Genomic DNA, 27,620 nt, shown 5'->3' with positions numbered 1-27,620 from the left:
TTACTGACTACTACAGGCTCTATAGAGTAACTGACTACTACAGCCTCTAGTGTTACTGACTACAGCCTCTATAGTGTTACTGACTACTTACTACAGGCTCTATAGTGTTACTGAATACAGCCTCTATAGTGTTACTGACTACTACAGTCTCTACAGTGTTAAGTGCCTTCTAAGGAAAGACCACAATGTATTGCAGCATGAAGATCTAGCTGTTCAGTGCATCACACACACACACACATTTACATTTACATTTAAGTCATTTAGCAGACGCTCTTATGCATCACACACACACACACACACACACACACACACACGCACACACACACACACGTGGTCTGAGTTCAGAGGAATGTTACGTGTTGATTTCCCTACAGTATCTGTTGATGGTACCTTTGCAGTCAAAGGTCTTTTTATAACATGCAGATTATTCTAGATGAATTGATCACATGTACATTTTGTCTCTCCTAGTCATCCAGTGATATTGAATGTTCTGTATCTGTTCTGTGATCAGTACCCATCGCAGTGGAAGGAGAGATGGTCTGTACAAAGACAACTTGCTGCTGAGGGGCTGTACCATCCGCAATACAGAGGAGTGTGTGGGGATCGTCATCTATGCAGGTAAACACCCGGCTCTTTCCTTTCTCCTTACCTCCTTACCTCCTTACCTCCTTACCTCCTTACCTCCTTACCTCCCATTCACAATGCATTGGAGGACACGGTCAAGGAGGTAAGGCAGCCCGATATACACCCTGGCTCTCTCTCAAATGAGTCTTTCCTCAGTTCCTCTCATCCTCTCACCTCCTTCTCAAAACGCATTGGACGAAAAGGGTTTGAGAGGCGCGACCTTGACCGATCGTCTCCTCCAATGGGGTTTAGAAGCGAGCAAGGAGAGGAGGAGCCTCTGTTTCACACCCTGCCTGGCTCCATATCCATAGTGTCTGAGGTGGAGTGCTGATCTGAGATCTGTCCCTATAATCCTATTCATTATGCTCTAGAAGGACAACTGATCTAAGATCTGTCCATATGATCCTATTCATTATGCTCTAGAAGGACAACTGATCTAAGATCTGTCCATATAATCCTATTCATTATGATCTAGAAGGAAAACTGATCTGAGACCAGCACCTACTCTGAGCTGCTTTGTGGATTCTAGCCCTGTCCTGTATGAACTGAATGTTAACAGCCAGTTGTGTTGTAGGTCATGAGACTAAAGCCATGCTGAACAACAATGGCCCCCGCTACAAACGCAGTAAACTGGAGAAACAGATGAACGTGGACGTGGGCTGGTGCGTCATCATCCTATTGGTCATGTGCCTGTTCTCTGCTATCGGTACGTATCGCTGTGCGGTAAACTACGTTCTCCAAATAGCCGAAGGGGTTTAGGTCAGACAGTCCTGTGGAAGTCTATTGGCACGTAGAGGATGTCCTCTACAAAACGGACTCCGGTTTTTCAAAGAGTTCCAACATACGGGACGATATTAAACTCAGCAACAAACAAAGAAAAAAACAAACGTCCTCACTGTGAGCTGCGTTGATCCAACAACAGAGGCAGGGTAGCCTAGTGGTTAGAGTGTAGAGGGGGCAGGGTAGCCTAGTGGTTAGAGTGTAGAGGTGGCAGGGTAGACTAGTGGTTAGAGTGTAGAGGAGGCAGGGTAGCCTAGTGGTTAGAGTGTTGAGGTGGTAGGGTAGCCTAGTGTTTAGAGTGGAGGGGCGGCAGGGTAGCCTAGTGGTTAGAGTGGAGGGGCGGCAGGGTAGCCTAGTGGTTAGAGTGGAGGGGTGGCAGGGTAGCCTAGTGGTTAGAGTGTAGAGGAGGCAGGGTAGCCTAGTGGTTAGAGTGTAGAGGAGGCAGGGTAGCCTAGTGGTTAGAGTGTAGAGGTGGCAGGGTAGCCTAGTGGTTAGAGTGTAGAGGAGGCAGGGTAGCCTAGTGGTTAGAGTGTAGAGGCGGCAGGGTAGCCTAGTGGTTAGAGTGTAGAGGAGGCAGGGTAGCCTAGTGGTTAGAGTGTAGAGGCGGCAGGTAGCCTAGTGGTTAGAGTGTAGAGGCGGCAGGGTAGCCTAGTGGTTAGAGTGTAGAGGTGGCAGGGTAGCCTAGTGGTTAGACTGTAGAGGAGGCAGGGTAGCCTAGTGGTTAGAGTGTAGAGGTGGCAGGGGTAGCCTAGTGGTTAGAGTGTAGAGGTGGCAGGGTAGACTAGTGGTTAGAGTGTAGAGGAGGCAGGGTAGCCTAGTGGTTAGAGTGTAGAGGTGGCAGGTAGTCTAGTGGTTAGAGTGTAGAGGTGGCAGGGTAGCCTAGTGGTTAGAGTGTAGAGGCGGCAGGGTAGCCTAGTGGTTAGGTGTAGAGGTGGCAGGGTAGACTAGTGGTTAGAGTGTAGAGGCGGCAGGGTAGCCTAGTGGTTAGAGTGTAGAGGTGGCAGGGTAGCCTAGTGGTTAGAGTGTAGAGGCGGCAGGGTAGCCTAGTGGTTAGAGTGTAGAGGTGGCAGGGTAGACTAGTGGTTAGAGTGTAGAGGAGGCAGGGTAGCCTAGTGGTTAGAGTGTAGAGGCGGCAGGGTAGCCTAGTGGTTAGGTGTTGAGGTGGCAGGTAGCCTAGTGGTTAGAGTGTAGAGGCGGCAGGGTAGCCTAGTGGTTAGAGTGTAGAGGTGGCAGGGTAGCCTAGTGGTTAGAGTGTTGAGGTGGCAGGGTAGCCTAGTGGTTAGAGCGTAGAGGAGGCAGGTAGCCTAGTGGTTAGAGTGTAGAGGTGGCAGGGTAGCCTAGTGGTTAGGTGTAGAGGAGGTAGGTAGCCTAGTGGTTAGAGCGTAGAGGAGGCAGGTAGCCTAGTGGTTAGGCGTAGAGGAGGCAGGTAGCCTAGTGGTTAGAGTGTAGAGGTGGCAGGGTAGCCTAGTGGTTAGAGTGTAGAGGAGGTAGGTAGCCTAGTGGTTAGAGTGTAGAGGCGGCAGGGTACCCTAGTGGTTAGAGTGTAGAGGTGGCAGGGTAGCCTAGTGGTTAGAGTGTAGAGGCGGCAGGTAGCCTAGTGGTTAGAGTGTAGAGGAGGCAGGGTAGCCTAGTGGTTAGAGTGTAGAGGTGGCAGGGTAGCCTAGTGGTTAGAGTGTAGAGGCGGCAGGGTAGCCTAGTGGTTAGAGTGTAGAGGTGGCAGGGTAGCCTAGTGGTTAGAGTGTAGAGGAGGCAGGGTAGCCTAGTGATTAGAGTGTTGAGGCGGCAGGGTAGTCTAGTGGTTAGAGTGTAGAGGTGGCAGGGTAGCCTAGTGGTTAGAGTGTTGAGGTGGCAGGGTAGCCTAGTGGTTAGAGTGTTGAGGTGGCAGGTAGCCTAGTGGTTAGAGTGTAGAGGTGGCAGGGTAGCCTAGTGGTTAGAGTGTTGAGGTGGCAGGTAGCCTAGTGGTTAGAGTGTAGAGGCGGCAGGGTAGCCTAGTGGTTAGAGTGTAGAGGTGGCAGGGTAGCCTAGTGGTTAGAGTGTTGAGGTGGCAGGTAGCCTAGTGGTTAGAGTGTAGAGGTGGCAGGGTAGCCTAGTGGTTAGAGTGTAGAGGAGGTAGGTAGCCTAGTGGTTAGAGTGTAGAGGCGGCAGGGTAGCCTAGTGGTTAGAGTGTAGAGGTGGCAGGGTAGCCTAGTGGTTAGAGTGTAGAGGTGGCAGGGTAGCCTAGTGGTTAGAGTGTAGAGGCGGCAGGTAGTCTAGTGGTTAGAGTGTAGAGGTGGCAGGTAGCCTAGTGGTTAGAGTGTAGAGGAGGCAGGGTAGCCTAGTGATTAGAGTGTTGAGGCGGCAGGGTAGTCTAGTGATTAGAGTGTAGAGGTGGCAGGGTAGCCTAGTGGTTAGAGTGTTGAGGTGGCAGGTAGCCTAGTGGTTAGAGTGTTGAGGTGGCAGGTAGCCTAGTGGTTAGAGTGTAGAGGCGGCAGGGTAGCCTAGTGGTTAGAGTGTAGAGGAGGTAGGTAGCCTAGTGGTTAGAGTGTAGAGGCGGCAGGGTAGCCTAGTGGTTAGAGTGTAGAGGAGGCAGGTAGCCTAGTGGTTAGAGTGTAGAGGCGGCAGGGTAGCCTAGTGGTTAGAGTGTAGAGGAGGCAGGGTAGCCTAGTGGTTAGAGTGTAGAGGTGGCAGGGTAGCCTAGTGGTTAGAGTGTAGAGGCGGCAGGGTAGCCTAGTGGTTAGAGTGTAGAGGTGGCAGGGTAGCCTAGTGGTTAGAGTGTAGAGGTGGCAGGTAGCCTAGTGGTTAGAGTGTAGAGGCGGCAGGGTAGCCTAGTGGTTAGAGTGTAGAGGTGGCAGGGTAGCCTAGTGGTTAGAGTGTAGAGGCGGCAGGTAGCCTAGTGGTTAGAGTGTAGAGGTGGCAGGGTAGCCTAGTGGTTAGAGTGTAGAGGTGGCAGGGTAGCCTAGTGGTTAGAGTGTAGAGGCGGCAGGGTAGCCTAGTGGTTAGAGTGTAGAGGCGGCAGGGTAGCCTAGTGGTTAGAGTGTAGAGGCGGCAGGGTAGCCTAGTGGTTAGAGTGTAGAGGCGGCAGGGTAGCCTAGTGGTTAGAGTGTAGAGGCGGCAGGGTAGCCTAGTGGTTAGAGTGTAGAGGTCGCAGGGTAGCCTAGTGGTTAGAGTGTAGAGGTGGCAGGGTAGCCTAGTGGTTAGAGTGTAGAGGTGGCAGGTAGCCTAGTGGTTAGAGTGTAGAGGTGGCAGGGTAGCCTAGTGGTTAGAGTGTAGAGGTGGCAGGTAGCCTAGTGGTTAGAGTGTAGAGGCGGCAGGGTAGCCTAGTGGTTAGAGTGTAGAGGTGGCAGTGTAGCCTAGTGGTTAGAGTGTAGAGGCGGCAGGGTAGCCTAGTGGTTAGAGTGTAGAGGTGGCAGGGTAGCCTAGTGGTTAGAGTGTAGAGGAGGCAGGGTAGCCTAGTGATTAGAGTGTTGAGGCGGCAGGGTAGTCTAGTGGTTAGAGTGTAGAGGTGGCAGGGTAGCCTAGTGGTTAGAGTGTAGAGGAGGCAGGGTAGCCTAGTGGTTAGAGTGTAGAGGAGGTAGGTAGCCTAGTGGTTAGAGCGTAGAGGCGGCAGGGTAGCCTAGTGGTTAGAGCGTAGAGGCGGCAGGGTAGCCTAGTGGTTAGAGCGTAGAGGCGGCAGGGTAGCCTAGTGGTTAGAGTGTAGAGGTGGCAGGGTAGCCTAGTGGTTAGAGTGTAGAGGCGGCAGAGTAGCCTAGTGGTTAGAGTGTAGAGGCGGCAGGGTAGCCTAGTGGTTAGAGTGTAGAGGTGGCAGGGTAGCCTAGTGGTTAGAGTGTAGAGGAGGCAGGGTAGCCTAGTGATTAGAGTGTTGAGGCGGCAGGGTAGCCTAGTGGTTAGAGTGTAGAGGTGGCAGGGTAGCCTAGTGGTTAGAGTGTAGAGGTGGCAGGGTAGCCTAGTGGTTAGACTGTAGAGGTGGCAGGGTAGCCTAGTGGTTAGAGTGTAGAGGTGGCAGGGTAGCCTAGTGGTTAGAGTGTAGAGGCGGCAGGGTAGCCTAGTGGTTAGAGTGTAGAGGAGGCAGGTAGCCTAGTGGTTAGAGTGTAGAGGAGGCAGGGTAGCCTAGTGGTTAGAGTGTAGAGGTGGCAGGTAGCCTAGTGGTTAGAGTGTAGAGGTGGCAGGGTAGCCTAGTGGTTAGAGTGTAGAGGTGGCAGGGTAGCCTAGTGGTTAGAGTGTAGAGGCGGCAGGGTAGCCTAGTGGTTAGAGTGTAGAGGTGGCAGGGTAGCCTAGTGGTTAGAGTGTAGAGGTGGCAGGGTAGCCTAGTGGTTAGAGTGTAGAGGTGGCAGGGTAGCCTAGTGGTTAGAGTGTAGAGGTGGCAGGTAGCCTAGTGGTTAGAGTGTAGAGGTGGCAGTGTAGCCTAGTGGTTAGAGTGTAGAGGTGGCAGGTAGCCTAGTGGTTAGAGTGTAGAGGTGGCAGGTAGCCTAGTGGTTAGAGTGTAGAGGCCGGCAGGGTAGCCTGGTGGTTAGAGGGTAGGGTGGCAGGGTAGCCTAGTGGTTAGAGTGTAGAGGAGGCAGGGTAGCCTAGTGGTTAGAGTGTAGAGGCGGCAGGGTAGCCTAGTGGTTAGAGTGTAGAGGTGGCAGGGTAGCCTAGTGGTTAGAGTGTAGAGGCGGCAGGGTAGCCTAGTGGTTAGAGTGTAGAGGTGGCAGGGTAGCCTAGTGGTTAGAGTGTAGAGGTGGCAGGTAGCCTAGTGGTTAGAGTGTAGAGGTGGCAGGGTAGCCTAGTGGTTAGAGTGTAGAGGCGGCAGGGTAGCCTAGTGGTTAGAGTGTAGAGGCGGCAGGGTAGCCTAGTGGTTAGAGTGTAGAGGCGGCAGGGTAGCCTAGTGGTTAGAGTGTAGAGGTGGCAGGGTAGCCTAGTGGTTAGAGTGTAGAGGAGGCAGGGTAGCCTAGTGGTTAGAGTGTAGAGGCGGCAGGGTAGCCTAGTGGTTAGAGTGTAGAGGCGGCAGGGTAGCCTAGTGGTTAGAGTGTAGAGGCGGCAGGGTAGCCTAGTGGTTAGAGTGTAGAGGTGGCAGGGTAGCCTAGTGGTTAGAGTGTAGAGGTGGCAGGTAGCCTAGTGGTTAGAGTGTAGAGGTGGCAGGGTAGCCTAGTGGTTAGAGTGTAGAGGTGGCAGGGTAGCCTAGTGGTTAGAGTGTAGAGGCGGCAGGGTAGCCTAGTGGTTAGAGTGTAGAGGCGGCAGGGTAGCCTAGTGGTTAGAGTGTAGAGGCGGCAGGGTAGCCTAGTGGTTAGAGTGTAGAGGTGGCAGGGTAGCCTAGTGGTTAGAGTGTAGAGGTGGCAGGGTAGCCTAGTGGTTAGAGTGTAGAGGTGGCAGGGTAGCCTAGTGGTTAGAGTGTAGAGGTGGCAGGGTAGCCTAGTGGTTAGAGTGTAGAGGTGGCAGGGTAGCCTAGTGGTTAGAGTGTAGAGGTGGCAGTGTAGCCTAGTGGTTAGAGTGTAGAGGCGGCAGGGTAGCCTAGTGGTTAGAGTGTAGAGGTGGCAGGGTAGCCTAGTGGTTAGAGTGTAGAGGCGGCAGGGTAGCCTAGTGGTTAGAGTGTAGAGGCGGCAGGGTAGCCTAGTGGTTAGAGTGTAGAGGCGGCAGGGTAGCCTAGTGGTTAGAGTGTAGAGGTGGCAGTGTAGCCTAGTGGTTAGAGTGTAGAGGTGGCAGGGTAGCCTAGTGGTTAGAGTGTAGAGGTGGCAGTGTAGCCTAGTGGTTAGACTGTAGAGGTGGCAGGGTAGCCTAGTGGTTAGAGTGTAGAGGTGGCAGGGTAGCCTAGTGGTTAGAGTGTAGAGGTGGCAGGGTAGCCTAGTGGTTAGAGTGTAGAGGGCAGGGTAGCCTAGTGGTTAGAGTGTTGGGCCAGGAACCGAAAGGTTGCAAGTTCAAATCCCCGAGCAGACAAGATTCAAATCTGTCGTTCTGACCCTGAACAAGGCAGTTAACACACTGTTTCTAGGCTGTCATTGAAAATAAGAATTTGTTCTTAACTGACTTTCAAATAACTGAGACCTAAACTGAGCAAGTGATTGATTTTGTCCCTGAACAATGGGGGGTCAAAATCAAAAGTAACAGGCCTCCGTGTAACGCTCATTCCTTTGACGATGAATGCGAATCCGACCATCACCCCTGGTGAGACAAAACCGCGACTCGTCAGTGAAGAGCACTTTTTGCCAGTCCTGTCAGGTCCAGCGACGGTGGGTTTGTGCCCATAGGCGACATTGTTGCCAGTGATGTCTGGTGAGGACCTGCCTTACAACAGGCCTACAAGCCCTCAGTACAGCCTCTCTCTGTCTGAGCACTGATGGAGGGATTGTGGGTTCCTGGTGTAACTTAGCAGTTGTTGTTGCCATCCTGTACCTGTCCCGCAGGTGTGATGTTCAGATGTACTGATCCTGTGCAGGTGTTGTTACACGTGGTCTGCCACTGCGAGGACGATCAGCTGTCCGTCCTGTCTCCCTGTAGCGCTGTCTTAGGCGTCTCACAGTACGGACATTGCAATTTATTGCCCTGGCCACATCTGCAGTCCTCATGCCTCTCTTGCAGCATGCCTAAGGCACATTCATGCAGATGAGCAGGGACCCTGGGCATCTTTCTTTTGGTGTTTTTCAGAGTCAGTAGAAAAGCCTCTTTAGTGTCCTAAGTTTTCACAACTGACCTTAATTGCCTACCGTCTGTAAGCTGTTAGTGTCTCAACGACCGTTCCACAGGTGCATTAATTGTTTATGTATGTACAGTGCCTTGCGAAAGTATTCGGCCCCCTTGAACTTTGCGACCTTTTGCCACATTTCAGGCTTCAAACATAAAGATATAAAAATGTATTTTTTTGTGAAGAATCAACAACAAGTGGGACACAATCATGAAGTGGACATGGCGTTGTTTCAGCAGGGTCTCGTAGCGGTTGGAGGGTTAGGGGTCAGGGGTCAGAGGGTTACCTCTACATGGCGTTGTTTCAGCAGGGTCTCGTAGAGGGTTAGGGGTCAGGGGTCAGAGGGTTACCTGTACATGGCGTTGTTTCAGGGGCAGGGTCTAGGACGTAGAATACATATACATCACATCCTGTAACAAGGCCACAAACATGGACATAGAATATATACATAACAGCCTGTAACAAGGTCACAAACATGGACGTAGAATATATACATAACAGCCTGTAACAAGGCCACAAACATGGACGGAGAATATATACATAACAGCATGTAACAAGGTCACAAACATGGACGTAGAATATATACATAACAGCCTGTAACAAGGTCACAAACATGGACGTAGAATATATACATAACAGCCTGTAACAAGGCCACAAACATGGACGTAGAATATATACATAACAGCCTGTAACAAGGTCACAAACATGGACGTAGAATATATACATAACAGCCTGTAACAAGGCCACAAACATGGACGTAGAATATATACATAACAGCCTGTAACAAGGTCACAAACATGGACGTAGAATATATACATCACAGCCTGTAACAAGGCCACAAACATGGACATAGAATATATACATAACAGCCTGTAACAAGGTCACAAACATGGACGTAGAATATATACATAACAGCCTGTAACAAGGCCACAAACATGGACGTAGAATATATACATAACAGCATGTAACAAGGTCACAAACATGGACGTAGAATATATACATAACAGCCTGTAACAAGGTCACAAACATGGACGTAGAATATATACATAACAGCCTGTAACAAGGCCACAAACAAGGACGTAGAATATATACATAACAGCCTGTAACAAGGCCACAAACATGGACGTAGAATATATACATAACAGCCTGTAACAAGGCCACAAACATGGACCTAGAATATATACACAACAGCCTGTAACAAGGCCACAAACATGGACGTAGAATATATACATAACAGCCTGTAACAAGGCCACAAACATGGACGTAGAATATATACACAACAGCCTGTAACAAGGCCACAAACATGGACGTAGAATATATACATAACAGCCTGTAACAAGGCCACAAACATGGACCTAGAATATATACACAACAGCCTGTAACAAGGCCACAAACATGGACGTAGAATATATACATAACAGCCTGTAACAAGGCCACAAACATGGACGTAGAATATATACACAACAGCCTGTAACAAGGTCACAAACATGGACGTAGAATATATACATAACAGCCTGTAACAAGGTCACAAACATGGACGTAGAATATATACATAACAGCCTGTAACAAGGCCACAAACATGGACGTAGAATATATACATAACAGCCTGTAACAAGGACGTAGAATATATACATAACAGCCTGTAACAAGGTCACAAACATGGACGTAGAATATATACATAACAGCCTGTAACAAGGTCACAAACATGGACGTAGAATATATACATAACAGCCTGTAACAAGGTCACAAACATGGACGTAGAATATATACATAACAGCCTGTAACAAGGTCACAAACATGGACGTAGAATATATACATAACAGCCTGTAACAAGGTCACAAACATGGACGTATAATATATACATAATAGCCTGTAACAAGGCCACAAACATGGACGTAGAATATATACATAAGAGCCTGTAACAAGGCCACATCTTTTCTAGCTGTCATGACCTGAATTTGATTGAATTGATTTGACCTTATTGACCTGTTGATTATCCAGGGTTGTGGATAGTTAGTCTATAATGACCTGTGACCTTGTTGTGTTAGGTCATGGCTTGTGGATGTATCAGTAACGGAGATAAGAGACCCGTGTTTGATGTCCTTAGTCCTGAAGGAGCCGAGCTGTCACCTGTCCTGTCTGCCATCTATCTCTTCCTCACCATGATCATCGTCTTTCAAGGTACGCCCTCTCTATTCTATTCAATTAACGCGTAGAATCTCACTCCCTCTCGACCAATGGGCTTTATTGGCATGGAAAAACATACACTGAGTGTACAACACATTAAGAATAAATCAAATCGATGTTTATTTGTCACGTGCTCTGAATACAACAGGTGTAGTAGACCTTACAGTGAAATGCTGAATACAACAGGTGTAGTAGACCTAACAGTGAAATGCTGAATACAACAGGTGTAGTAGACTTTACAGTGAAATGCTGAATACAACAGGTGTAGTAGACCTTACAGTGAAATGCTGAATACAACATGTGTAGTAGACCTCACAGTGAAATGCTGAATACACAACAGGTGTAGTAGACCTCACAGTGAAATGCTGAATACAACAGGTGTAGTAGACCTTACAGTGAAATGCTGAATACAACAGGTGTAGGTAGACCTTACAGTGAAATGCTGAATACAACAGGTGTAGTAGACCTTACAGTGAAATGCTGAATACAACAGGTGTAGGTAGACCTTACAGTGAAATAACAGCTGAATACAACAGGTGTAGTAGACCTATACAGTGAAATGCTGAATACAACAGGTTTAGTAGACCTTACAGTGAAATGCTGAATACAACAGGTGTAGTAGACCTTACAGTGAAATGCTGAATACAACAGGTGTAGTAGACATAACAGTGAAATGCTGAATACTACAGGTGTAGTAGACCTTACAGTGAAATGCTGAATACAACAGGTGTAGTAGACATTACAGTGAAATGCTGAATACAACATGTGTAGTAGACCTTACAGTGAAATGCTGAATACAACAGGTGTAGTAGACCTTACAGTGAAATGCTGAATACAACAGGTGTAGTAGACCTTACAGTGAAATGCTGAATACAACAGGTGTAGTAGACCTTACAGTGAAATGCTGAATACAACAGGTGTAGTAGACCTTACAGTGAAATGCTGAATACAACAGGTGTAGTAGACCTTACAGTGAAATGCTGAATACAACAGGTGTAGTAGACATTACAGTGAAATGCTGAATACAACAGGTGTAGTAGACCTTACAGTGAAATGCTGAATACAACAGGTGTAGTAGACCTTACAGTGAAATGCTGAATACAACAGGTGTAGTAGACCTTACAGTGAAATGCTGAATACAACAGGTGTAGTAGACCTTACAGTGAAATGCTGAATACAACAGGTGTAGTAGACCTTACAGTGAAATGCTGAATACAACAGGTGTAGTAGACCTCACAGTGAAATGCTGAATACTACAGGTGTAGTAGACCTTACAGTGAAATGCTGAATACAACAGGTGTAGTAGACCTTACAGTGAAATGCTGAATACAACAGGTGTAGTAGACCTTACAGTGAAATGCTGAATACAACAGGTGTAGTAGACCTCACAGTGAAATGCTGAATACAACAGGTGTAGTAGACCTTACAGTGAAATGCTGAATACAACAGGTGTAGTAGACCTTACAGTGAAATGCTGAATACAACAGGTGTAGTAGACCTCACAGTGAAATGCTGAATACAACAGGTGTAGTAGACCTCACAGTGAAATGCTGAATACAACAGGTGTAGTAGACCTCACAGTGAAATGCTGAATACAACATGTGTAGTAGACCTTACAGTGAAATGCTGAATACAACAGGTGTAGTAGACCTTACAGTGAAATGCTGAATACAACAGGTGTAGTAGACCTTACAGTGAAATGCTGAATACAACAGGTGTAGTAGACCTTACAGTGAAATGCTGAATACAACAGGTGTAGTAGACCTTACAGTGAAATGCTGAATACAACAGGTGTAGTAGACCTTACAGTGAAATGCTGAATACAACAGGTGTAGTAGACCTCACAGTGAAATGCTGAATACAACAGGTGTAGTAGACCTTACAGTGAAATGCTGAATACAACAGGTGTAGTAGACATTACAGTGAAATGCTGAATACAACAGGTGTAGTAGACATTACAGTGAAATGCTGAATACAACAGGTGTAGTAGACCTTACAGTGAAATGCTGAATACAACAGGTGTAGTAGACCTTACAGTGAAATGCTGAATACAACAGGTGTAGTAGACCTCACAGTGAAATGCTGAATACAACAGGTGTAGTAGACCTTACAGTGAAATGCTGAATACAACAGGTGTAGTAGACCTCACAGTGAAATGCTGAATACAACAGGTGTAGTAGACCTTACAGTGAAATGCTGAATACAACAGGTGTAGTAGACATTACAGTGAAATGCTGAATACAACAGGTGTAGTAGACATTACAGTGAAATGCTGAATACAACAGGTGTAGTAGACCTCACAGTGAAATGCTGAATACAACAGGTGTAGTAGACCTTACAGTGAAATGCTGAATACAACAGGTGTAGTAGACCTTACAGTGAAATGCTGAATACAACAGGTGTAGTAGACATTACAGTGAAATGCTGAATACAACAGGTGTAGTAGACCTTACAGTGAAATGCTGAATACAACAGGTGTAGTAGACCTTACAGTGAAATGCTGAATACAACAGGTGTAGTAGACCTTACAGTGAAATGCTGAATACAACAGGTGTAGTAGACCTTACAGTGAAATGCTGAATACAACAGGTGTAGTAGACCTTACAGTGAAATGCTGAATACAACAGGTGTAGTAGACCTCACAGTGAAATGCTGAATACAACAGGTGTAGTAGACCTAACACTGAAATGCTGAATACAACAGGTGTAGTAGACCTTACAGTGAAATGCTGAATACAACAGGTGTAGTAGACCTTACAGTGAAATGCTGAATACAACAGGTGTAGTAGACCTTACAGTGAAATGCTGAATACAACAGGTGTAGTAGACCTTACAGTGAAATGCTGAATACAACAGGTGTAGTAGACCTTACAGTGAAATGCTGAATACAACAGGTGTAGTAGACCTTACAGTGAAATGCTGAATACAACAGGTGTAGTAGACCTCACAGTGAAATGCTGAATACTACAGGTGTAGTAGACCTTACAGTGAAATGCTGAATACAACAGGTGTGAGTAGACCTTACAGTGAAATGCTGAATACAACAGGTGTAGTAGACCTTACAGTGAAATGCTGAATACAACAGGTGTAGTAGACCTCACAGTGAAATTCTGAATACAACAGGTGTAGTAGACCTCACAGTGAAATGCTGAATACTACAGGTGTGGTAGACCTTACAGTGAAATCCTTACTTACAGGCTCTAACCAATAGTGCAAAAAAGGTATTAGGTGAACAATAGCTAAGTAAAGAAATAAAACAACAGTAAAAAGACAGGCTACATACAGTAGAGAGGTTATATACAGTGAGAGGTTATATACAGTGAGTAGACTATATACAGTAGAGAGGCTATATACAGTAGAGAGACTATATACAGTGAAAGGCTATATACAGTGAGTAGAGGTTATATACAGTGAGAGAGGCTATATACAGTAGAGGCTATATACAGTGAAAGGTTATACAACAGGTGAGTAGACCTATACAGTGAAATGCTGAATACAACAGGTGTAGTAGACTATATACAGTGAAATGCTATATACAGTAGAGAGGCCTATACAGTGAGAGACTATATACAGTGAGAGGCTGTATACAGTGAGAGGCTATATACAGTAGAGAGACTATATACAGTAACAGGCTATATACAGTGAAAGACTATATACAGGTGCTATATACAGTGAAAGGCTGTATACAACAGGTGTAGTAGACCTATACAGTGAAAGGCTATATACAGGTGTAGTAGACCTATACAGTGAAAGGCTATATACAGTAGAGGCTATATACAGTAGAGAGGCTATATACAGTAGAGAGACTATATACAGTAGAGAGGCTATATACAGTGAGAGGCTATATACAGTGAGAATGCTATACAACAGTAGTAGGCTATATACAGTGAAAGACTGAATATACAGTAGAGACTATATACAGTAAAGGCTAATATACAGTAGTGAGGCTATATACAGTGAAGTGAGGCTGAATACATACAGTAGAGAGGCTATATACAGTAGAGGTTATATACAGTAGATAGGCTATATACAGTAGAGGCTATATACAGTAGAGGTTATATACAGTAGAGAGGCTATATACAGTAGAGGCTATATACAGTAGAGAGGCTATATACAGTAGAGAGGCTATATACAGTAGAGAGGCTATATACAGTAGAGGCTATATACAGTGAGAGGCTATATACAGTAGAGGCTATATACACTAGAGAGGCTATATACAGTAGAGAGGTTATATACAGTAGATAGGTTATATACAGTAGAGAGGCTATATACAGTAGAGGCTATATACAGTAGAGAGGCTATATACAGTAGCGAGGCTATATACAGTAGAGAGGCTATATACAGTAGAGAGGCTATATACAGTAGAGGCTATATACAGTAGAGGCTATATACAGTAGAGCGAGGCTATATACAGTAGCGAGGCTATATACAGTAGCGAGGCTATAAACAGTAGAGGGTTATATACAGTAGAGGGGTTATATACAGTAGAGGGCTATATACAGTAGAGAGGCTATATACAGTAGAGGGTTATATACAGTAGAGGGGCTATATACAGTAGAGAGAATATATACAGTAGAGAGGCTATATACAGTAGAGAGGCTATATACAGTAGAGAGGTTATATACAGTAGAGAGACTGTATACAGTAGAGAGGCTATAACAGTAGAGAGGCTATATACAGGTTATATACAGTAGAGAGGCTATATACAGTAGCGAGGCTATAAAAGTAGCGAGGCTACATACAGACACCGGTTCGTCAGGCTGATTGAGGTAGTATGTACATGTAGATATGGTTAAAGTGACTATGTATATATGATGAACAGAGAGTAGCAGTAGTGTAAAAGAGGGTTAGTGAGACACAATGCAGATAGCCTGGTTAGCCAATGTGCGGGAGCACTGGTTGGTCGGGCCAATACCTGCTCTTTCCATGACAGACTGACCAGGTGAATCCAGGTGAAAGCTATGATCCCTTATTGATGTCACTTGTTAAATCCACTTCAATCAGTGTAGATGAAGGAGAGGAGACGGGTTGAAGAAGGATTATTAAGCTTTGAGACAACTACACATGGATTGTGTGTGTGCCATTCAGAGGGTGAACGGGCAAGACTAAAGATTTGAGTGCCTTCGAACAGGGTCTGGTAGTAGGTGCCTTTTGAACAGGGTAGTAGGTGCCTTTTGAACAGGGTCTGGTAGTAGGTGCCTTTTGAACAGGGTAGTAGGTGCCTTTTGAACAGGGTCTGGTAGTAGGTGCCTTTTGAACAGGGTAGTAGGTGCCTTTTGAACAGGGTAGTAGGTGCCTTTTGAACAGGGTAGTAGGTGCCTTTTGAACAGGGTAGTAGGTGCCTTTTGAACAGGGTAGTAGGTGCCTTTTGAACAGGGTAGTAGGTGCCTTTTGAACAGGGTAGTAGGTGCCTTTTGAACAGGGTATGGTAGTAGGTGCCGTTGAACAGGGTATGGTAGTAGGTGCCGTTGAACAGGGTATGGTAGTAGGTGCCGTTGAACAGGGTATGGTAGTAGGTGCCTTTGAACAGGGTCTGGTAGTAGGTGCCTTTGAACAGGGTAGTAGGTGCCTTTGAACAGGGTATGGTAGTAGGTGCAGGTAGATGAAGGAGGTGCCGTTGAACAGGGTATGGTAGTAGGTGCCTTTGAACAGGGTATGGTAGTAGTGTGCCATTTGAACAGGGTAGTAGGTGCCTTTGAACAGGGTATGGTAGTAGGTGCCGTTGAACAGGGTCTGGTAGTAGGTGCCTTTGAACAGGGTATGGTAGTAGGTGCCTTTTGAACAGGGTAGTAGGTGCCTTTGAACAGGGTATGGTAGTAGGTGCCGTTGAACAGGGTATGGTAGTAGGTGCCGTTGAACAGGGGTAGTAGGTGCCTTTGAACAGGGTAGTAGGTGCCTTTGAACAGGGTTGGTAGTAGGTGCCGTTGAACAGGGTATGGTAGTAGGTGCCTTTGAACAGGGTAGTAGGGTGAACAGGGTAGGTGCCTTTGAACAGGGTATGGTAGTAGGTGCCGTTGAACAGGGTATGGTAGTAGGTGCCTTTGAACAGGGTATGGTAGTAGGTGCCTTTGAACAGGGTATGGTAGTAGGTGCCTTTGAACAGGGTCTGGTAGTAGGTGCCTTTGAACAGGGTATGGTAGTAGGTGCCTTTTGAACAGGGTAGTAGGTGCCTTTTGAACAGGGTCTGGTAGTAGGTGCCTTTGAACAGGGTATGGTAGTAGGTGCCTTTGAACAGGGTAGTAGGTGCCTTTGAACAGGGTATGGTAGTAGGTGCCTTTGAACAGGGTATGGTAGTAGGTGCCGTTGAACAGGGTCTGGTAGTAGGTGCCTTTGAACAGGGTATGGTAGTAGGTGCCTTTTGAACAGGGTAGTAGGTGCCTTTGAACAGGGTATGGTAGTAGGTGCCGTTGAACAGGGTCTGGTAGTAGGTGCCGTTGAACAGGGTCTGGTAGTAGGTGCCTTTGAACAGGGTATGGTAGTAGGTGCCTTTTGAACAGGGTCTGGTAGTAGGTGCCTTTGAACAGGGTATGGTAGTAGGTGCCTTTATGGTAGTAGGTGCCTTTGAACAGGGTCTGGTAGTAGGTGCCTTTGAACAGGGTATGGTAGTAGGTGCCTTTGAACAGGGTATGGTAGTAGGTGCCTTTTGAACAGGGTATGGTAGTAGGTGCCTTTTGAACAGGGTAGTAGGTGCCTTTTGAACAGGGTCTGGTAGTAGGTGCCTTTTGAACAGGGTATGGTAGTAGGTGCCTTTTGAACAGGGTATGGTAGTAGGTGCCTTATGGTAGTAGGTGCAGGGTATGGTAGTAGGTTTTGAACAGGGTATGGTAGTAGGTGCCTTTTGAACAGGGTAGGGTCTGGTAGTAGGTGCCGTTGAACAGGGTATGGTAGTAGGTGCCTTTGAACAGGGTATGGTAGTAGGTGCCTTTTGAACAGGGTATGGTAGTAGGTGCCTTTTGAACAGGGTATGGTAGTAGGTGCCTTTTGAACAGGGTATGGTAGTAGGTGCCTTTGAACAGGGTATGGTAGTAGGTGCCTTTGAAAGGGTAGGGTAGTAGGTGCCTTTGAACAGGGTAGTAGGTGCCTTTTGAACAGGGTAGGGTAGTAGGTGCCTTTTGAACAGGGTAGTAGGTGCCTTTTGAACAGGGTAGGGTAGTAGGTGCCTTTGAACAGGGTCGTAGGTGCCTTTGAACAGGGTAGGGTAGTAGGTGCCTTTTGAACAGGGTAGTAGGTGCCTTTTGAACAGGGTATGGTAGTAGGTGCCTTTGAACAGGGTAGTAGGTGCCTTTGAACAGGGTAGTAGGTACCTTTGAACAGGGTAGTAGGTGCCTTTTAACAGGGTATGGTAGTAGGTGCCTTTAAACAGTGTATGGTAGTAGGTACCTTTGAACAGGGGGTAGTAGTAGTAGGTGCCTTTGAACAGGGTATGGTAGTAGGTGCCTTTGAACAGGGTATGGTAGTAGGTGCCTTTTGAACAGGGTATGGTAGTAGGTGCCTTTGAACAGGGTAGGGTAGTAGGTGCCTTTGAACAGGGTAGGGTAGTAGGTGCCTTTGAACAGGGTAGTAGGTGCCTTTGAACAGGGTACGGTAGTAGGTGCCTTTGAACAGGGTAGTAGGTACCCTTGAACAGGGTATGGTAGTAGGTGCCTTTGAACAGGGTAGTAGGTGCCTTTGAACAGGGTATGGTAGTAGGTGCCTTTTGAACAGGGTATGGTGGTAGGTGACTTTGAACAGGGTAGTAGGTGCCTTTGAACAGGGTATGGTAGTAGGTGCCTTTGAACAGGGTAGTAGGTACCCTTGAACAGGGTACGGTAGTAGGTGCCTTTGAACAGGGTAGTAGGTGCCTTTGAACAGGGTATGGTAGTAGGTGCCTTTTGAACAGGGTATGGTAGTAGGTGCCTTTTGAACCGGGGTATGGTAGTAGGTGCCTTTGAAAAGGGTAGGGTAGTAGGTGCCTTTGAACAGGGTAGTAGGTGCCTTTTGAACAGGGTAGGGTAGTAGGTGCCTTTTGAACAGGGTAGTAGGTGCCTTTTGAACAGGGTAGGGTAGTAGGTGCCTTTGAACAGGGTTGTAGGTGCCTTTGAACAGGGTAGGGTAGTAGGTGCCTTTTGAACAGGGTAGTAGGTGCCTTTTGAACAGGGTATGGTAGTAGGCGCCTTTGAACAGGGTAGTAGGTGCCTTTGAACAGGGTAGTAGGTACCTTTGAACAGGGTAGTAGGTGCCTTTGAACAGGGTATGGTAGTAGGTGCCTTTAAACAGTGTATGGTAGTAGGTACCTTTGAACAGGGTACGGTAGTAGGTGCGTTTGAACAGGGTATGGTAGTAGGTGCCTTTGAACAGGGTATGGTAGTAGGTGCCTTTTGAACAGGGTATGGTAGTAGGTGCCTTTGAACAGGGTATGGTAGTAGGTGCCTTTGAACAGGGTCTGGTAGTAGGTGCCTTTGAACAGGGTATGGTAGTAGGTGCCTTTGAACAGGGTAGTAGGTGCCTTTGAACAGGGTACGGTAGTAGGTGCCTTTGAACAGGGTAGTAGGTACCCTTGAACAGGGTCGGTAGTAGGTGCCTTTGAACAGGGTAGTAGGTGCCTTTGAACAGGGTATGGTAGTAGGTGCCTTTTGAACAGGGTATGGTGGTAGGTGACTTTGAACAGGGTAGTAGGTGCCTTTGAACAGGGTATGGTAGTAGGTGCCTTTGAACAGGGTAGTAGGTACCCTTGAACAGGGTACGGTAGTAGGTGCCTTTGAACAGGGTAGTAGGTGCCTTTGAACAGGGTATGGTAGTAGGTGCCTTTTGAACAGGGTATGGTGGTACGTGACTTTGAACAGGGTAGTAGGTGCCTTTTGAACAGGGTATGGTAGTAGGTGCCTTTGAACAGGGTATGGTAGTAGGTGCCTTTTGAACAGGGTAGTAGGTGCCTTTGAACAGGGTATGGTAGTAGGTGCCTTTGAACAGGGTATGGTAGTAGGTGCCTTTTGAACAGGGTATGGTGGTAGGTGACTTTGAACAGGGTAGTAGGTGCCTTTGAACAGGGTACGGTAGTAGGTGCCTTTGAACAGGGTAGTAGGTACCCTTGAACAGGGTGCCTTTTTACGGTAGTAGGTGCCTTTGAACAGGGTAGTAGGTACCTTTGAACAGGGTATGGTAGTAGGTGCCTTTGAACAGGGTATGGTAGTAGGTGCCTTTGAACAGGGTATGGTAGTAGGTGCCTTTGAACAGGGTAGTTGGTGCCTTTTGAAAAGGGTATGGTAGTAGGTGCCTTTTGAACGGGGTATGGTGGTAGGTGCCTGTCACACCCGTTTGACTATGTCAAGAACTGCAACGCTGCTGGGTTTTTCACACTCAACAGTCTCCTGTGTGTATCAAGAATGGTCCACCACCCAAAGGAGATCCAGCCAACTTGACACAACTGTAGGAAATATTGGAGTCGACATGGGCCAGCATCCCTGTGGAACGCTTTCAACGCCTTGCGGAGTCCAAGCCCTGTCAAATTGAGGCTGTTCTGACGGCAAAGGGAGGTGGGAGGGTGCAACTAAATATTAGGAAGGTGTTCCTAATGTCTGGTGCACTCGGTGTATATTTACATTTTGCCAAAGAAAGTGAATTAGGCAAACAAACAAAAGGGAAATAAACCATTTGGAAATTAACAGTAAACATTTACACTCACAGAAGTTTTCAAAGAATAAAGGCATTTCAAATGTTATATTATGTCTATATACAGTGTTGTATCAATGTGCAAATAGTTAAACTACAAGAGGGAAAATAAATAAACATAAATATGGGTTGTATTTACAATGGTGTTTGTTCTTCACTGGTTGACCTTTTCTTGTGGCAACAGGGCACATCTTGCTGCTGTGATTCACCAAATAAATATGGGAGTTTATTTGTTTTCCAAAGTCTGAGTGGGTCTGGGTAATCTGAGGGAAATATGTCTCTCTAGTATGATCATACATTTGGCAGTAGGTTAGGGATAGAATATAACTTTATTGTCCATCCAGGTTAGGGATAGAATAAAACTTTATTGTCCATCCAGGTTAGGGATAGAATATACATTTATTGTCCATCCAGGTTAGGGATAGAATATAACTTTATTGTCCATCCAGGTTAGGGATAAAATAAAACTTTATTGTCCATCCAGGTTAGGGATAGAATATAACTTTATTGTCCATCCAGGTTAGGGATAGAATATAACTTTATTGTCCATCCAGGTTAGGGATAGAATATAACTTTATTGTCCATCCAGGTTAGGGATAAAATAAAACTTTATTGTCCATCCAGGTTAGGGATAGAATATAACTTTATTGTCCATCCAGGTTAGGGATAGAATATAACTTTATTGTCCATTCAGGTTAGGGATAGAATAAAACTTTATTGTCCATCCAGGTTAGGGATAGAATATACATTTATTGTCCATCCAGGTTAGGGATAGAATATAACTTTATTGTCCATCCAGGTTAGGGATAAAATAAAACTTTATTGTCCATCCAGGTTAGGGATAGAATATAACTTTATTGTCCATCCAGGTTAGGGATAGAATATAACTTTATTGTCCATCCAGGTTAGGGATAGAATATAACTTTATTGTCCATCCAGGTTAGGGATAGAATATAACTTTATTGTCCATCCAGGTTAGGGATAAAATAAAACTTTATTGTCCATCCAGGTTAGGGATAGAATATAACTTTATTGTCCATCCAGGTTAGGGATAGAATATAACTTTATTGTCCATCCAGGTTAGGGATAGAATATACATTTATTGTCCATCCAGGTTAGGGATAGAATATAACTTTATTGTCCATCCAGGTTAGGGATAAAATAAAACTTTATTGTCCATCCAGGTTAGGGATAGAATATAACTTTATTGTCCATCCAGGTTAGGGATAGAATATAACTTTATTGTCCATCCAGGTTAGGGATAGAATATAACTTTATTGTCCATCCAGGTTAGGGATAGAATATAACTTTATTGTCCATCCAGGTTTGGGATAGAATATAACTTTATTGTCCATCCAGGTTAGGGATAGAATATAACTTTATTGTCCATCCAGGTTGGACCTTTATGCTTTTGCATCACCTTCCATTAAAAGGATTCCATCCACATTTAAATTCAGTCCCATCGTATAAACGAACAACATAGAGGACATCGATATATTCACTCACAACCGACCACTGTTCCAACTGCACTAGATAGAGAAGGTCATACAGTAACAGTCAACAGTTTGGACACACCTACTCGAGGGTTTTTTCTTTATTTGTACTATTTTCTACATTGCAGAATTATTGTAGACGTCAAAACTATGAAATAACACATATAGAATTATGTGGTAACCAAAAAACATTGTTCAACAAATCAAAAATATATTTGAGATTCTTCAAAGTAGCCACTCTTAGCCTTCTAAATGAGAATTGTGTTACATGGAAACTTGTGCCCAGTCAGTAGCGACGCCCACGTGACCTCAGAGTTCATGTCAACATGATGGAACCGCCTTTCCCGACCAGAGTGCTTAAAAGGACTCGCTAACGACATTTACATGAGACCAAAACATGCCGGCATGTAAAGCAGTCCTAGCTGTACCCTGAATAATCAACCATTGAGACCAGAGAACGTGAGGGTGTGGTCCACACGCTGAAATGGTCAAAACTACAAGATCAGACAGCGTGGAGCGGTGGCTAAGACCCTCTGAAACGCTCGACGATTGAAGAAGGTAAAGACACTTAGACCAAACATTCAGTATGCAACTGGGTATGTACAGTAGTCTAGGACATTCAACCAAAGACGAGAGTGTAGATCATTTCCCCCTCACCACCGTGTGGTACACCTGAAGTATCCATCCTAAGAACACTCAAACACAAAAAAAGCCTATAACTAAGGACATTGTGGCCCCTGGTGGACAACCAGAGAATTACACCGAACTACTCCCCATAGGCGGATTGAGTGGTTTCAACAGAGCCTACAGAGAAAGACATCTATGCGTAAATATATATTGCATTTGTTATCCGAATGAGTGCTTGTTAGGGTGCTAAATATTCTGGCTACAGTGAGGGTAGTTTCCTGATGTATGTCCAATAAGTTGTCTCTTTGTCTCCCCCTCTCCTTTACCTACCCATCCCATCCCTTCCATTGCATAACCAAACTGTCATGTTTTTGTTAGTCCACTAGGGACCTGTTATCATTGTGTTATGTATGGAATCAATAACCTGTGCTGTATGTGTTTACGTATTCTGTGTGAGGATTTAGTTCGTTTGTGTATCGCTGATTTATCAATTAGGCTAGCGTTCGTGCAGCTATCAAGAATTATGCTGTGTTCAGAACGAGATGTAATAATTAATAATGTATTTATTGATAGTAGAGATATCTATATATCTTTAGATTAAGTCGGGAGAGGGTCACTCTTTAAACAAACTTTTCCCATGGTGCCCTAATATTCCTAATGAATTAATTGTGAAATTATTTAATTTAATCGTGTGTCAATTAAGCATAGTAGGTAATTATTCAATAAATAACAGTCATCACATTAATATGTCACGACATATTGTAAATAATTCACAGACGGTGTCACCAGCAAAGCAACCCCACAAATGCGGAGATCATCCGTTCACCTACTCTGTGTCTGACAACGGCGGTTGGAACCGAAAGTCTCAAATTTGGACAGTCCAAAGGACAGATTTCCACCAGTCTAATGTCCATTGTTCATGTTTCTTGGCCCAAGCAAGTCTCTTCTTATTGGTGTCCTTTAGTAGTGGTTTCTTTGCAGCAATTTGACCATGAAGGACTGATTCACACAGTCTCCTCTGAACAGTTGATGTTGAGATGTGTCTGTTACTTGAACTCTGTGAAACATTTATTTGGGCTACAATTTCTGAGGCTGGTAACTCTAATGAACTTATCCTCTGCAGCAGAGGTAATTCTGGGTCTCCCTTTCCTGTGGCGGTCCTTAATTTAAGTACTTAATTTTCCGTATTGGCTGACCTTAATGTCTGAATGATGGACTGTCATTTCTCTTTTCTTATTTGAGCTGTTCTTGCCATAATATGGACTTGGTCTTTTACCAAATAGGGCTATCTTCTGTATACCAACCCTACCTTTTCACAACACAACTGATTGGCTTTAACACATTGAGAAGGAAATAAATTCCACAAATTAACTTTAACATGGCACGCCTGTTAATTGAAATGCATTCCAGGTGACTACCTCATGAAACTAGTTGAGAGAATGCCAAAAGGGTGGCTAAAGGGTGGCTACTTTGAAGAACCTCAAATATAAAATATATTAGGATTTGTGTTACACTTTTTTGGTTTCTATATATTATTTAATAGTTTTGATTTCTTCGCTATTATTTTACAATGTAGACAATGGTAAACTAATGAGAAACTGCTGAATGAGTAGGTGTGTCCAAACTTTTGGCTGGTACTGTACATTGATTCAATTTACTTTGCATTTAGTATTCCAACAGGACAAGAAACAAAATGAATGTTTCTTCTTGGCCACGGGCATTCTGAAGCGCCGGCCAGAGGGAGGCCTCTCGAACTGAGGGTGTCGAGCGTGGGAGGGGTCGCCAACAAAGTGCAGCTCAGTTTCTACCTATAAACTGTGTCCCCTTAGTATGGTAGAACCCTTAATGCCCCCTTAGTATGGTAGAAACCCTTAATGTCCTCTTAGTATGGTAGAAACCCTTAATGTCCTCTTAGTATGGTAGAACCCTTAATGTCCCCTTAGTATGGTAGAACCCTTAATGTCTCCTTAGTATGGTAGAACCCTTAATGTCCTCTTAGTATGGTATTACCCTTAATGTCTCCTTAGTATGGTAGAACCCTTAATGTCCCCTTAGTATGGTAGAACCCTTAATGTCCCCTTAGTATGGTAGAACCCTTAATGCCCCCTTAGTATGGTAGAACCCTTAATGTCCCCTTAGTATGGTAGAACCCTTAATGTCCCCTTAGTATGGTAGAACCCTTAATGTCCCCTTAGTATGGTAGAACCCTTAATGTCCCCTTAGTATGGTAGAACCCTTAATGTCCCCTTAGTATGGTAGAACCCTTAATGTCCCCTTAGTATGGTAGAACCCTTAATGTCCCCTTAGTATGGTAGAACCCTTATTGTCCCCTTAGTATGCCATTTAGCAGACGCTTTTACCCTTACAGTCATGTCCATTCTAGTATGGGTGGTCCCGGGGAGAACCCACTACCCTTAATGTCCCCTATGTCCCCTTAGGGTAGTATGGTAGAAACCCTTAATGTCTCCTTAGTATGGTAGAACCCTTAATGTCCCCTTAGTATGGTATGGTAGAACCCTTAATGTCCCCTTAGTATGTTAGAACCCTTAATGTCCCCTTAGTATGGTAGAACCCTTAATGTCTCCTTAGTATGGTAGAACCCTTAATGCCCCCTTAGTATGGTAGAACTCTTAATGTCCCCTTAGTATGGTAGAACCCTTAATGCCCCCTTAGTATGGTAGAAACCATTAATGTCCCCTTAGTATGGTAGAACCCTTAATGCCCCCTTAGTATGGTAGAAACCATTGATGTCCCCTTAGTATGGTAGAACCCTTAATGCCCCCTTAGTATGGTAGAACCCTTAATGCCCCCTTAGTATGGTAGAACCCTTCATGTCCCCTCAATATGGTAGAACCCTTAATGTCCCCTTAGTATGGTAGAACCCTTAATGTCCCCTTAGTATGGTAGAACCCTTAATGTCCCCTTAGTATGGTAGAACCCTTAATGTCCCCTTAGTATGGTAGAACCCTTAATGTCCCCTTAGTATGGTAGAACCCTTAATGTCCCCTTAGTATGGTAGAACCCTTAATGTCCCCTTAGTATGGTAGAACCCTTAATGTCCCCTTAGTATGGTAGAACCCTTAATGTCCCCTTAGTATGGTAGAACCCCTTAATGTCCCCTTAGTATGGTAGAACCCTTAATGTCCCCTTAGTATGGTAGAACCCTTAATGCCCCCTTAGTATGGTAGAACCCTTAATGTCCCCTTAGTATGGTAGAACCCTTAATGTCCCCTTAGTATGGTAGAACCCTTAATGTCCCCTTAGTATGGTAGAAACCCTTAATGTCCCCTTAGTATGGTAGAAACCCTTAATGTCCCCTTAGTATGGTAGAACCCTTAATGTCCCCTTAGTATGGTAGAACCCTTAATGTCCCCTTAGTATGGTAGAACCCTTAATGTCCCCTTAGTATGGTAGAAACCCTTAATGTCCCCTTAGTATGGTAGAAACCCTTAATGTCCCCTTAGTATGGTAGAACCCTTAATGTCCCCTTAGTATGGTAGAAACCCTTAATGTCCCCTTAGTATGGTAGAAACCCTTAATGTCCCCTTAGTATGGTAGAACCCTTAATGTCTCCTTAGTATGGTAGAAACCCTTAATGCCCCCTTAGTATGGTAGAAACCCTTAATGTCCCCTTAGTATGGTAGAAACCCTTAATGTCCCCTTAGTATGGTAGAAACCCTTAATGTCCCCTTAGTATGGTAGAAACACTTAATGTCCCCTTAGTATGGTAGAACCCTTATTGTCCCCTTAGTATGGTAGAAACCCTTAATGTCCCCTTAGTATGGTAGAACCCTTAATGTCCCCTTAGTATGGTAGAACCCTTAATGTCCCCTTAGTATGGTATAACCCTTAATGTCTCCTTAGTATGGTAGAACCCTTAATGCCCCCTTAGTATGGTAGAACTCTTAATGTCCCCTTAGTATGGTAGAACCCTTAATGCCCCCTTAGTATGGTAGAAACCATTAATGTCCCCTTAGTATGGTAGAACCCTTAATGCCCCCTTAGTATGGTAGAAACCATTAATGTCCCCTTAGTATGGTAGAACCCTTAATGCCCCCTTAGTATGGTAGAACCCTTAATGCCCCCTTAGTATGGTAGAACCCTTAATGTCCCCTTAATATGGTAGAACCCTTAATGCCCCCTTAGTATGGTAGAACCCTTAATGTCCCCTTAGTATGGTAGAACCCTTAATGTCCCCTTAGTATGGTAGAACCCTTAATGTCTCCTTAGTATGGTAGAACCCTTAATGTCCCCTTAGTATGGTAGAACCCTTAATGTCCCCTTAGTATGGTAGAACCCTTAATGTCCCCTTAATATGGTAGAACCCTTATTGTCCCCTTAGTATGGTATTACCCTTAATGTCCCCTTAGTATGGTAGAACCCAATTTGTGTGTTATTAGTTTAAGCACACTGTGTGTCTGTTGTGACTTAGATGGTCAGATCACATTTTATGACAAATTTATGCAGAAATCCAGGTTCTTCCAATGTAGATGTCTCCCTTCACATCCCTGTCAGTTACAAGTCACCACAATGATTTTTACAATGTCTCCACCAAAGACACAGGATGTTGCTCAAATGGTCCATAGGGTGCTGGTCCTAAGTAGAGCACAATGTAGGGAATAGGGTGCTGGTCCTAAGTAGAGCACAATGTAGGGAATAGGGTGCTGGTCCTAAGTAGAGCACAATGTAGGGAATAGGGCGCTGGTCCTAAGTAGAGCACTATGTAGGGAATAGGGCGCTGGTCCTAAGTAGAGCACTATGTAGGGAATAGGGCGCTGGTCCTAAGTAGAGCACAATGTAGGGAATAGGGCACTGGTCCTAAGTAGAGCACTATGTAGGGAATAGGGCGCTGGTCCTAAGTAGAGCACTATTTAGGGAATAGGGCGCTGGTCCTAAGTAGTGCATTATATAGGGAATAGGGCGCTGGTCTAAAGTAGTGCACTATATAGGGAATAGGGCACTGGTCCTAAGTAGTGCACTATGTAGGGAATAGAGTTAAATTTGGAACACATTCTCACACTCTGTAATCTGTCCTGTCAGAGCTATACATGACTGTGTTGGGTTTCCTGCTCTTGTTGTTGTCTCCCTTCAAAAGACGTCTTTTGTCCGTAATAGAATCTCTTCCGTCCTTAGGTCCTGATCCCCGTCTCGCTGTTCGTGTCCATAGAGATTGTGAAGGTCTGTCAGGTGTATCTCATTCATCAGGACCAAGACCTGTACGATGAGGAGACTGACTCTCGTCTGCAGTGTCGAGCTCTGAACATCACCGAAGACCTTGGGCAGATGCAGTACATCTTCTCTGACAAGACCGGAACACTAACAGAGAACAAGATGGTGTTCAGGAGATGTACGGTGGCCGGGGTGGAGTATAGTCATGATGCCAACGGTGAGACCATACTGTAGGGTTACGGTGAGACTGTAGGGTTACGGTGAGACTGTAGGGTTACGGTGAGACTGTAGGGTTACGGTGAGACTGTAGGGTTACGGTGAGACTGTAGGGTTACGGTGAGACTGTAGGGTTACGGTGAGACTGTAGGGTTACGGTGAGACTGTAGGGTTACGGTGAGACTGTAGGGTTACGGTGAGACTGTAGGGTAACGGTGAGACTGTAGGGTAACGGTGAGACTG

At 45.3% G+C, this 27,620-nt stretch overlaps 1 protein-coding gene and 2 long non-coding RNA genes across 4 annotated transcripts in view; all 3 read left to right on the top strand.

Annotated features, from left to right (window-relative positions):
* Positions 1-27,620, top strand: part of LOC118380653 (phospholipid-transporting ATPase VA-like) — a 191,728-nt gene that overhangs the window by 68,083 nt on the left and 96,025 nt on the right. The window contains 5 exon segments of the mRNA XM_052475753.1: positions 512-618; positions 1,199-1,330; positions 10,087-10,115; positions 10,117-10,216; positions 27,124-27,378. Coding sequence (XP_052331713.1) covers positions 512-618; positions 1,199-1,330; positions 10,087-10,115; positions 10,117-10,216; positions 27,124-27,378 — 623 coding nt within the window.
* On the top strand, positions 1,490-7,120 carry LOC127910776 (uncharacterized). The gene is made up of 6 exons (XR_008076177.1): positions 1,490-1,966; positions 2,558-4,524; positions 5,050-5,181; positions 5,380-5,575; positions 5,609-5,844; positions 6,140-7,120. It is a non-coding gene; the product is annotated as an uncharacterized LOC127910776 (long non-coding RNA).
* LOC127910781 (uncharacterized) lies at positions 15,302-18,695 on the top strand. Of its 2 annotated transcripts, XR_008076190.1 has the most exons (6): positions 15,302-15,767; positions 15,914-16,044; positions 16,206-16,367; positions 16,522-16,575; positions 16,626-16,706; positions 18,575-18,695. It is a non-coding gene; the product is annotated as an uncharacterized LOC127910781 (long non-coding RNA). The 2 variants fall into 2 exon arrangements; XR_008076189.1 differs by lacking the exons at positions 16,206-16,367; positions 18,575-18,695 and having other exon boundaries at positions 15,914-15,967; positions 16,522-16,744.

The sequence above is a fragment of the Oncorhynchus keta genome, chromosome 22, assembly GCF_023373465.1.
Source record: "Oncorhynchus keta strain PuntledgeMale-10-30-2019 chromosome 22, Oket_V2, whole genome shotgun sequence".
Taxonomy (NCBI): Eukaryota; Metazoa; Chordata; class Actinopteri; order Salmoniformes; family Salmonidae; genus Oncorhynchus; species Oncorhynchus keta.
The sequence above is the reverse complement of the archived record's forward strand: the minus strand, read 5'-3'. Positions and strand labels throughout refer to the sequence as shown.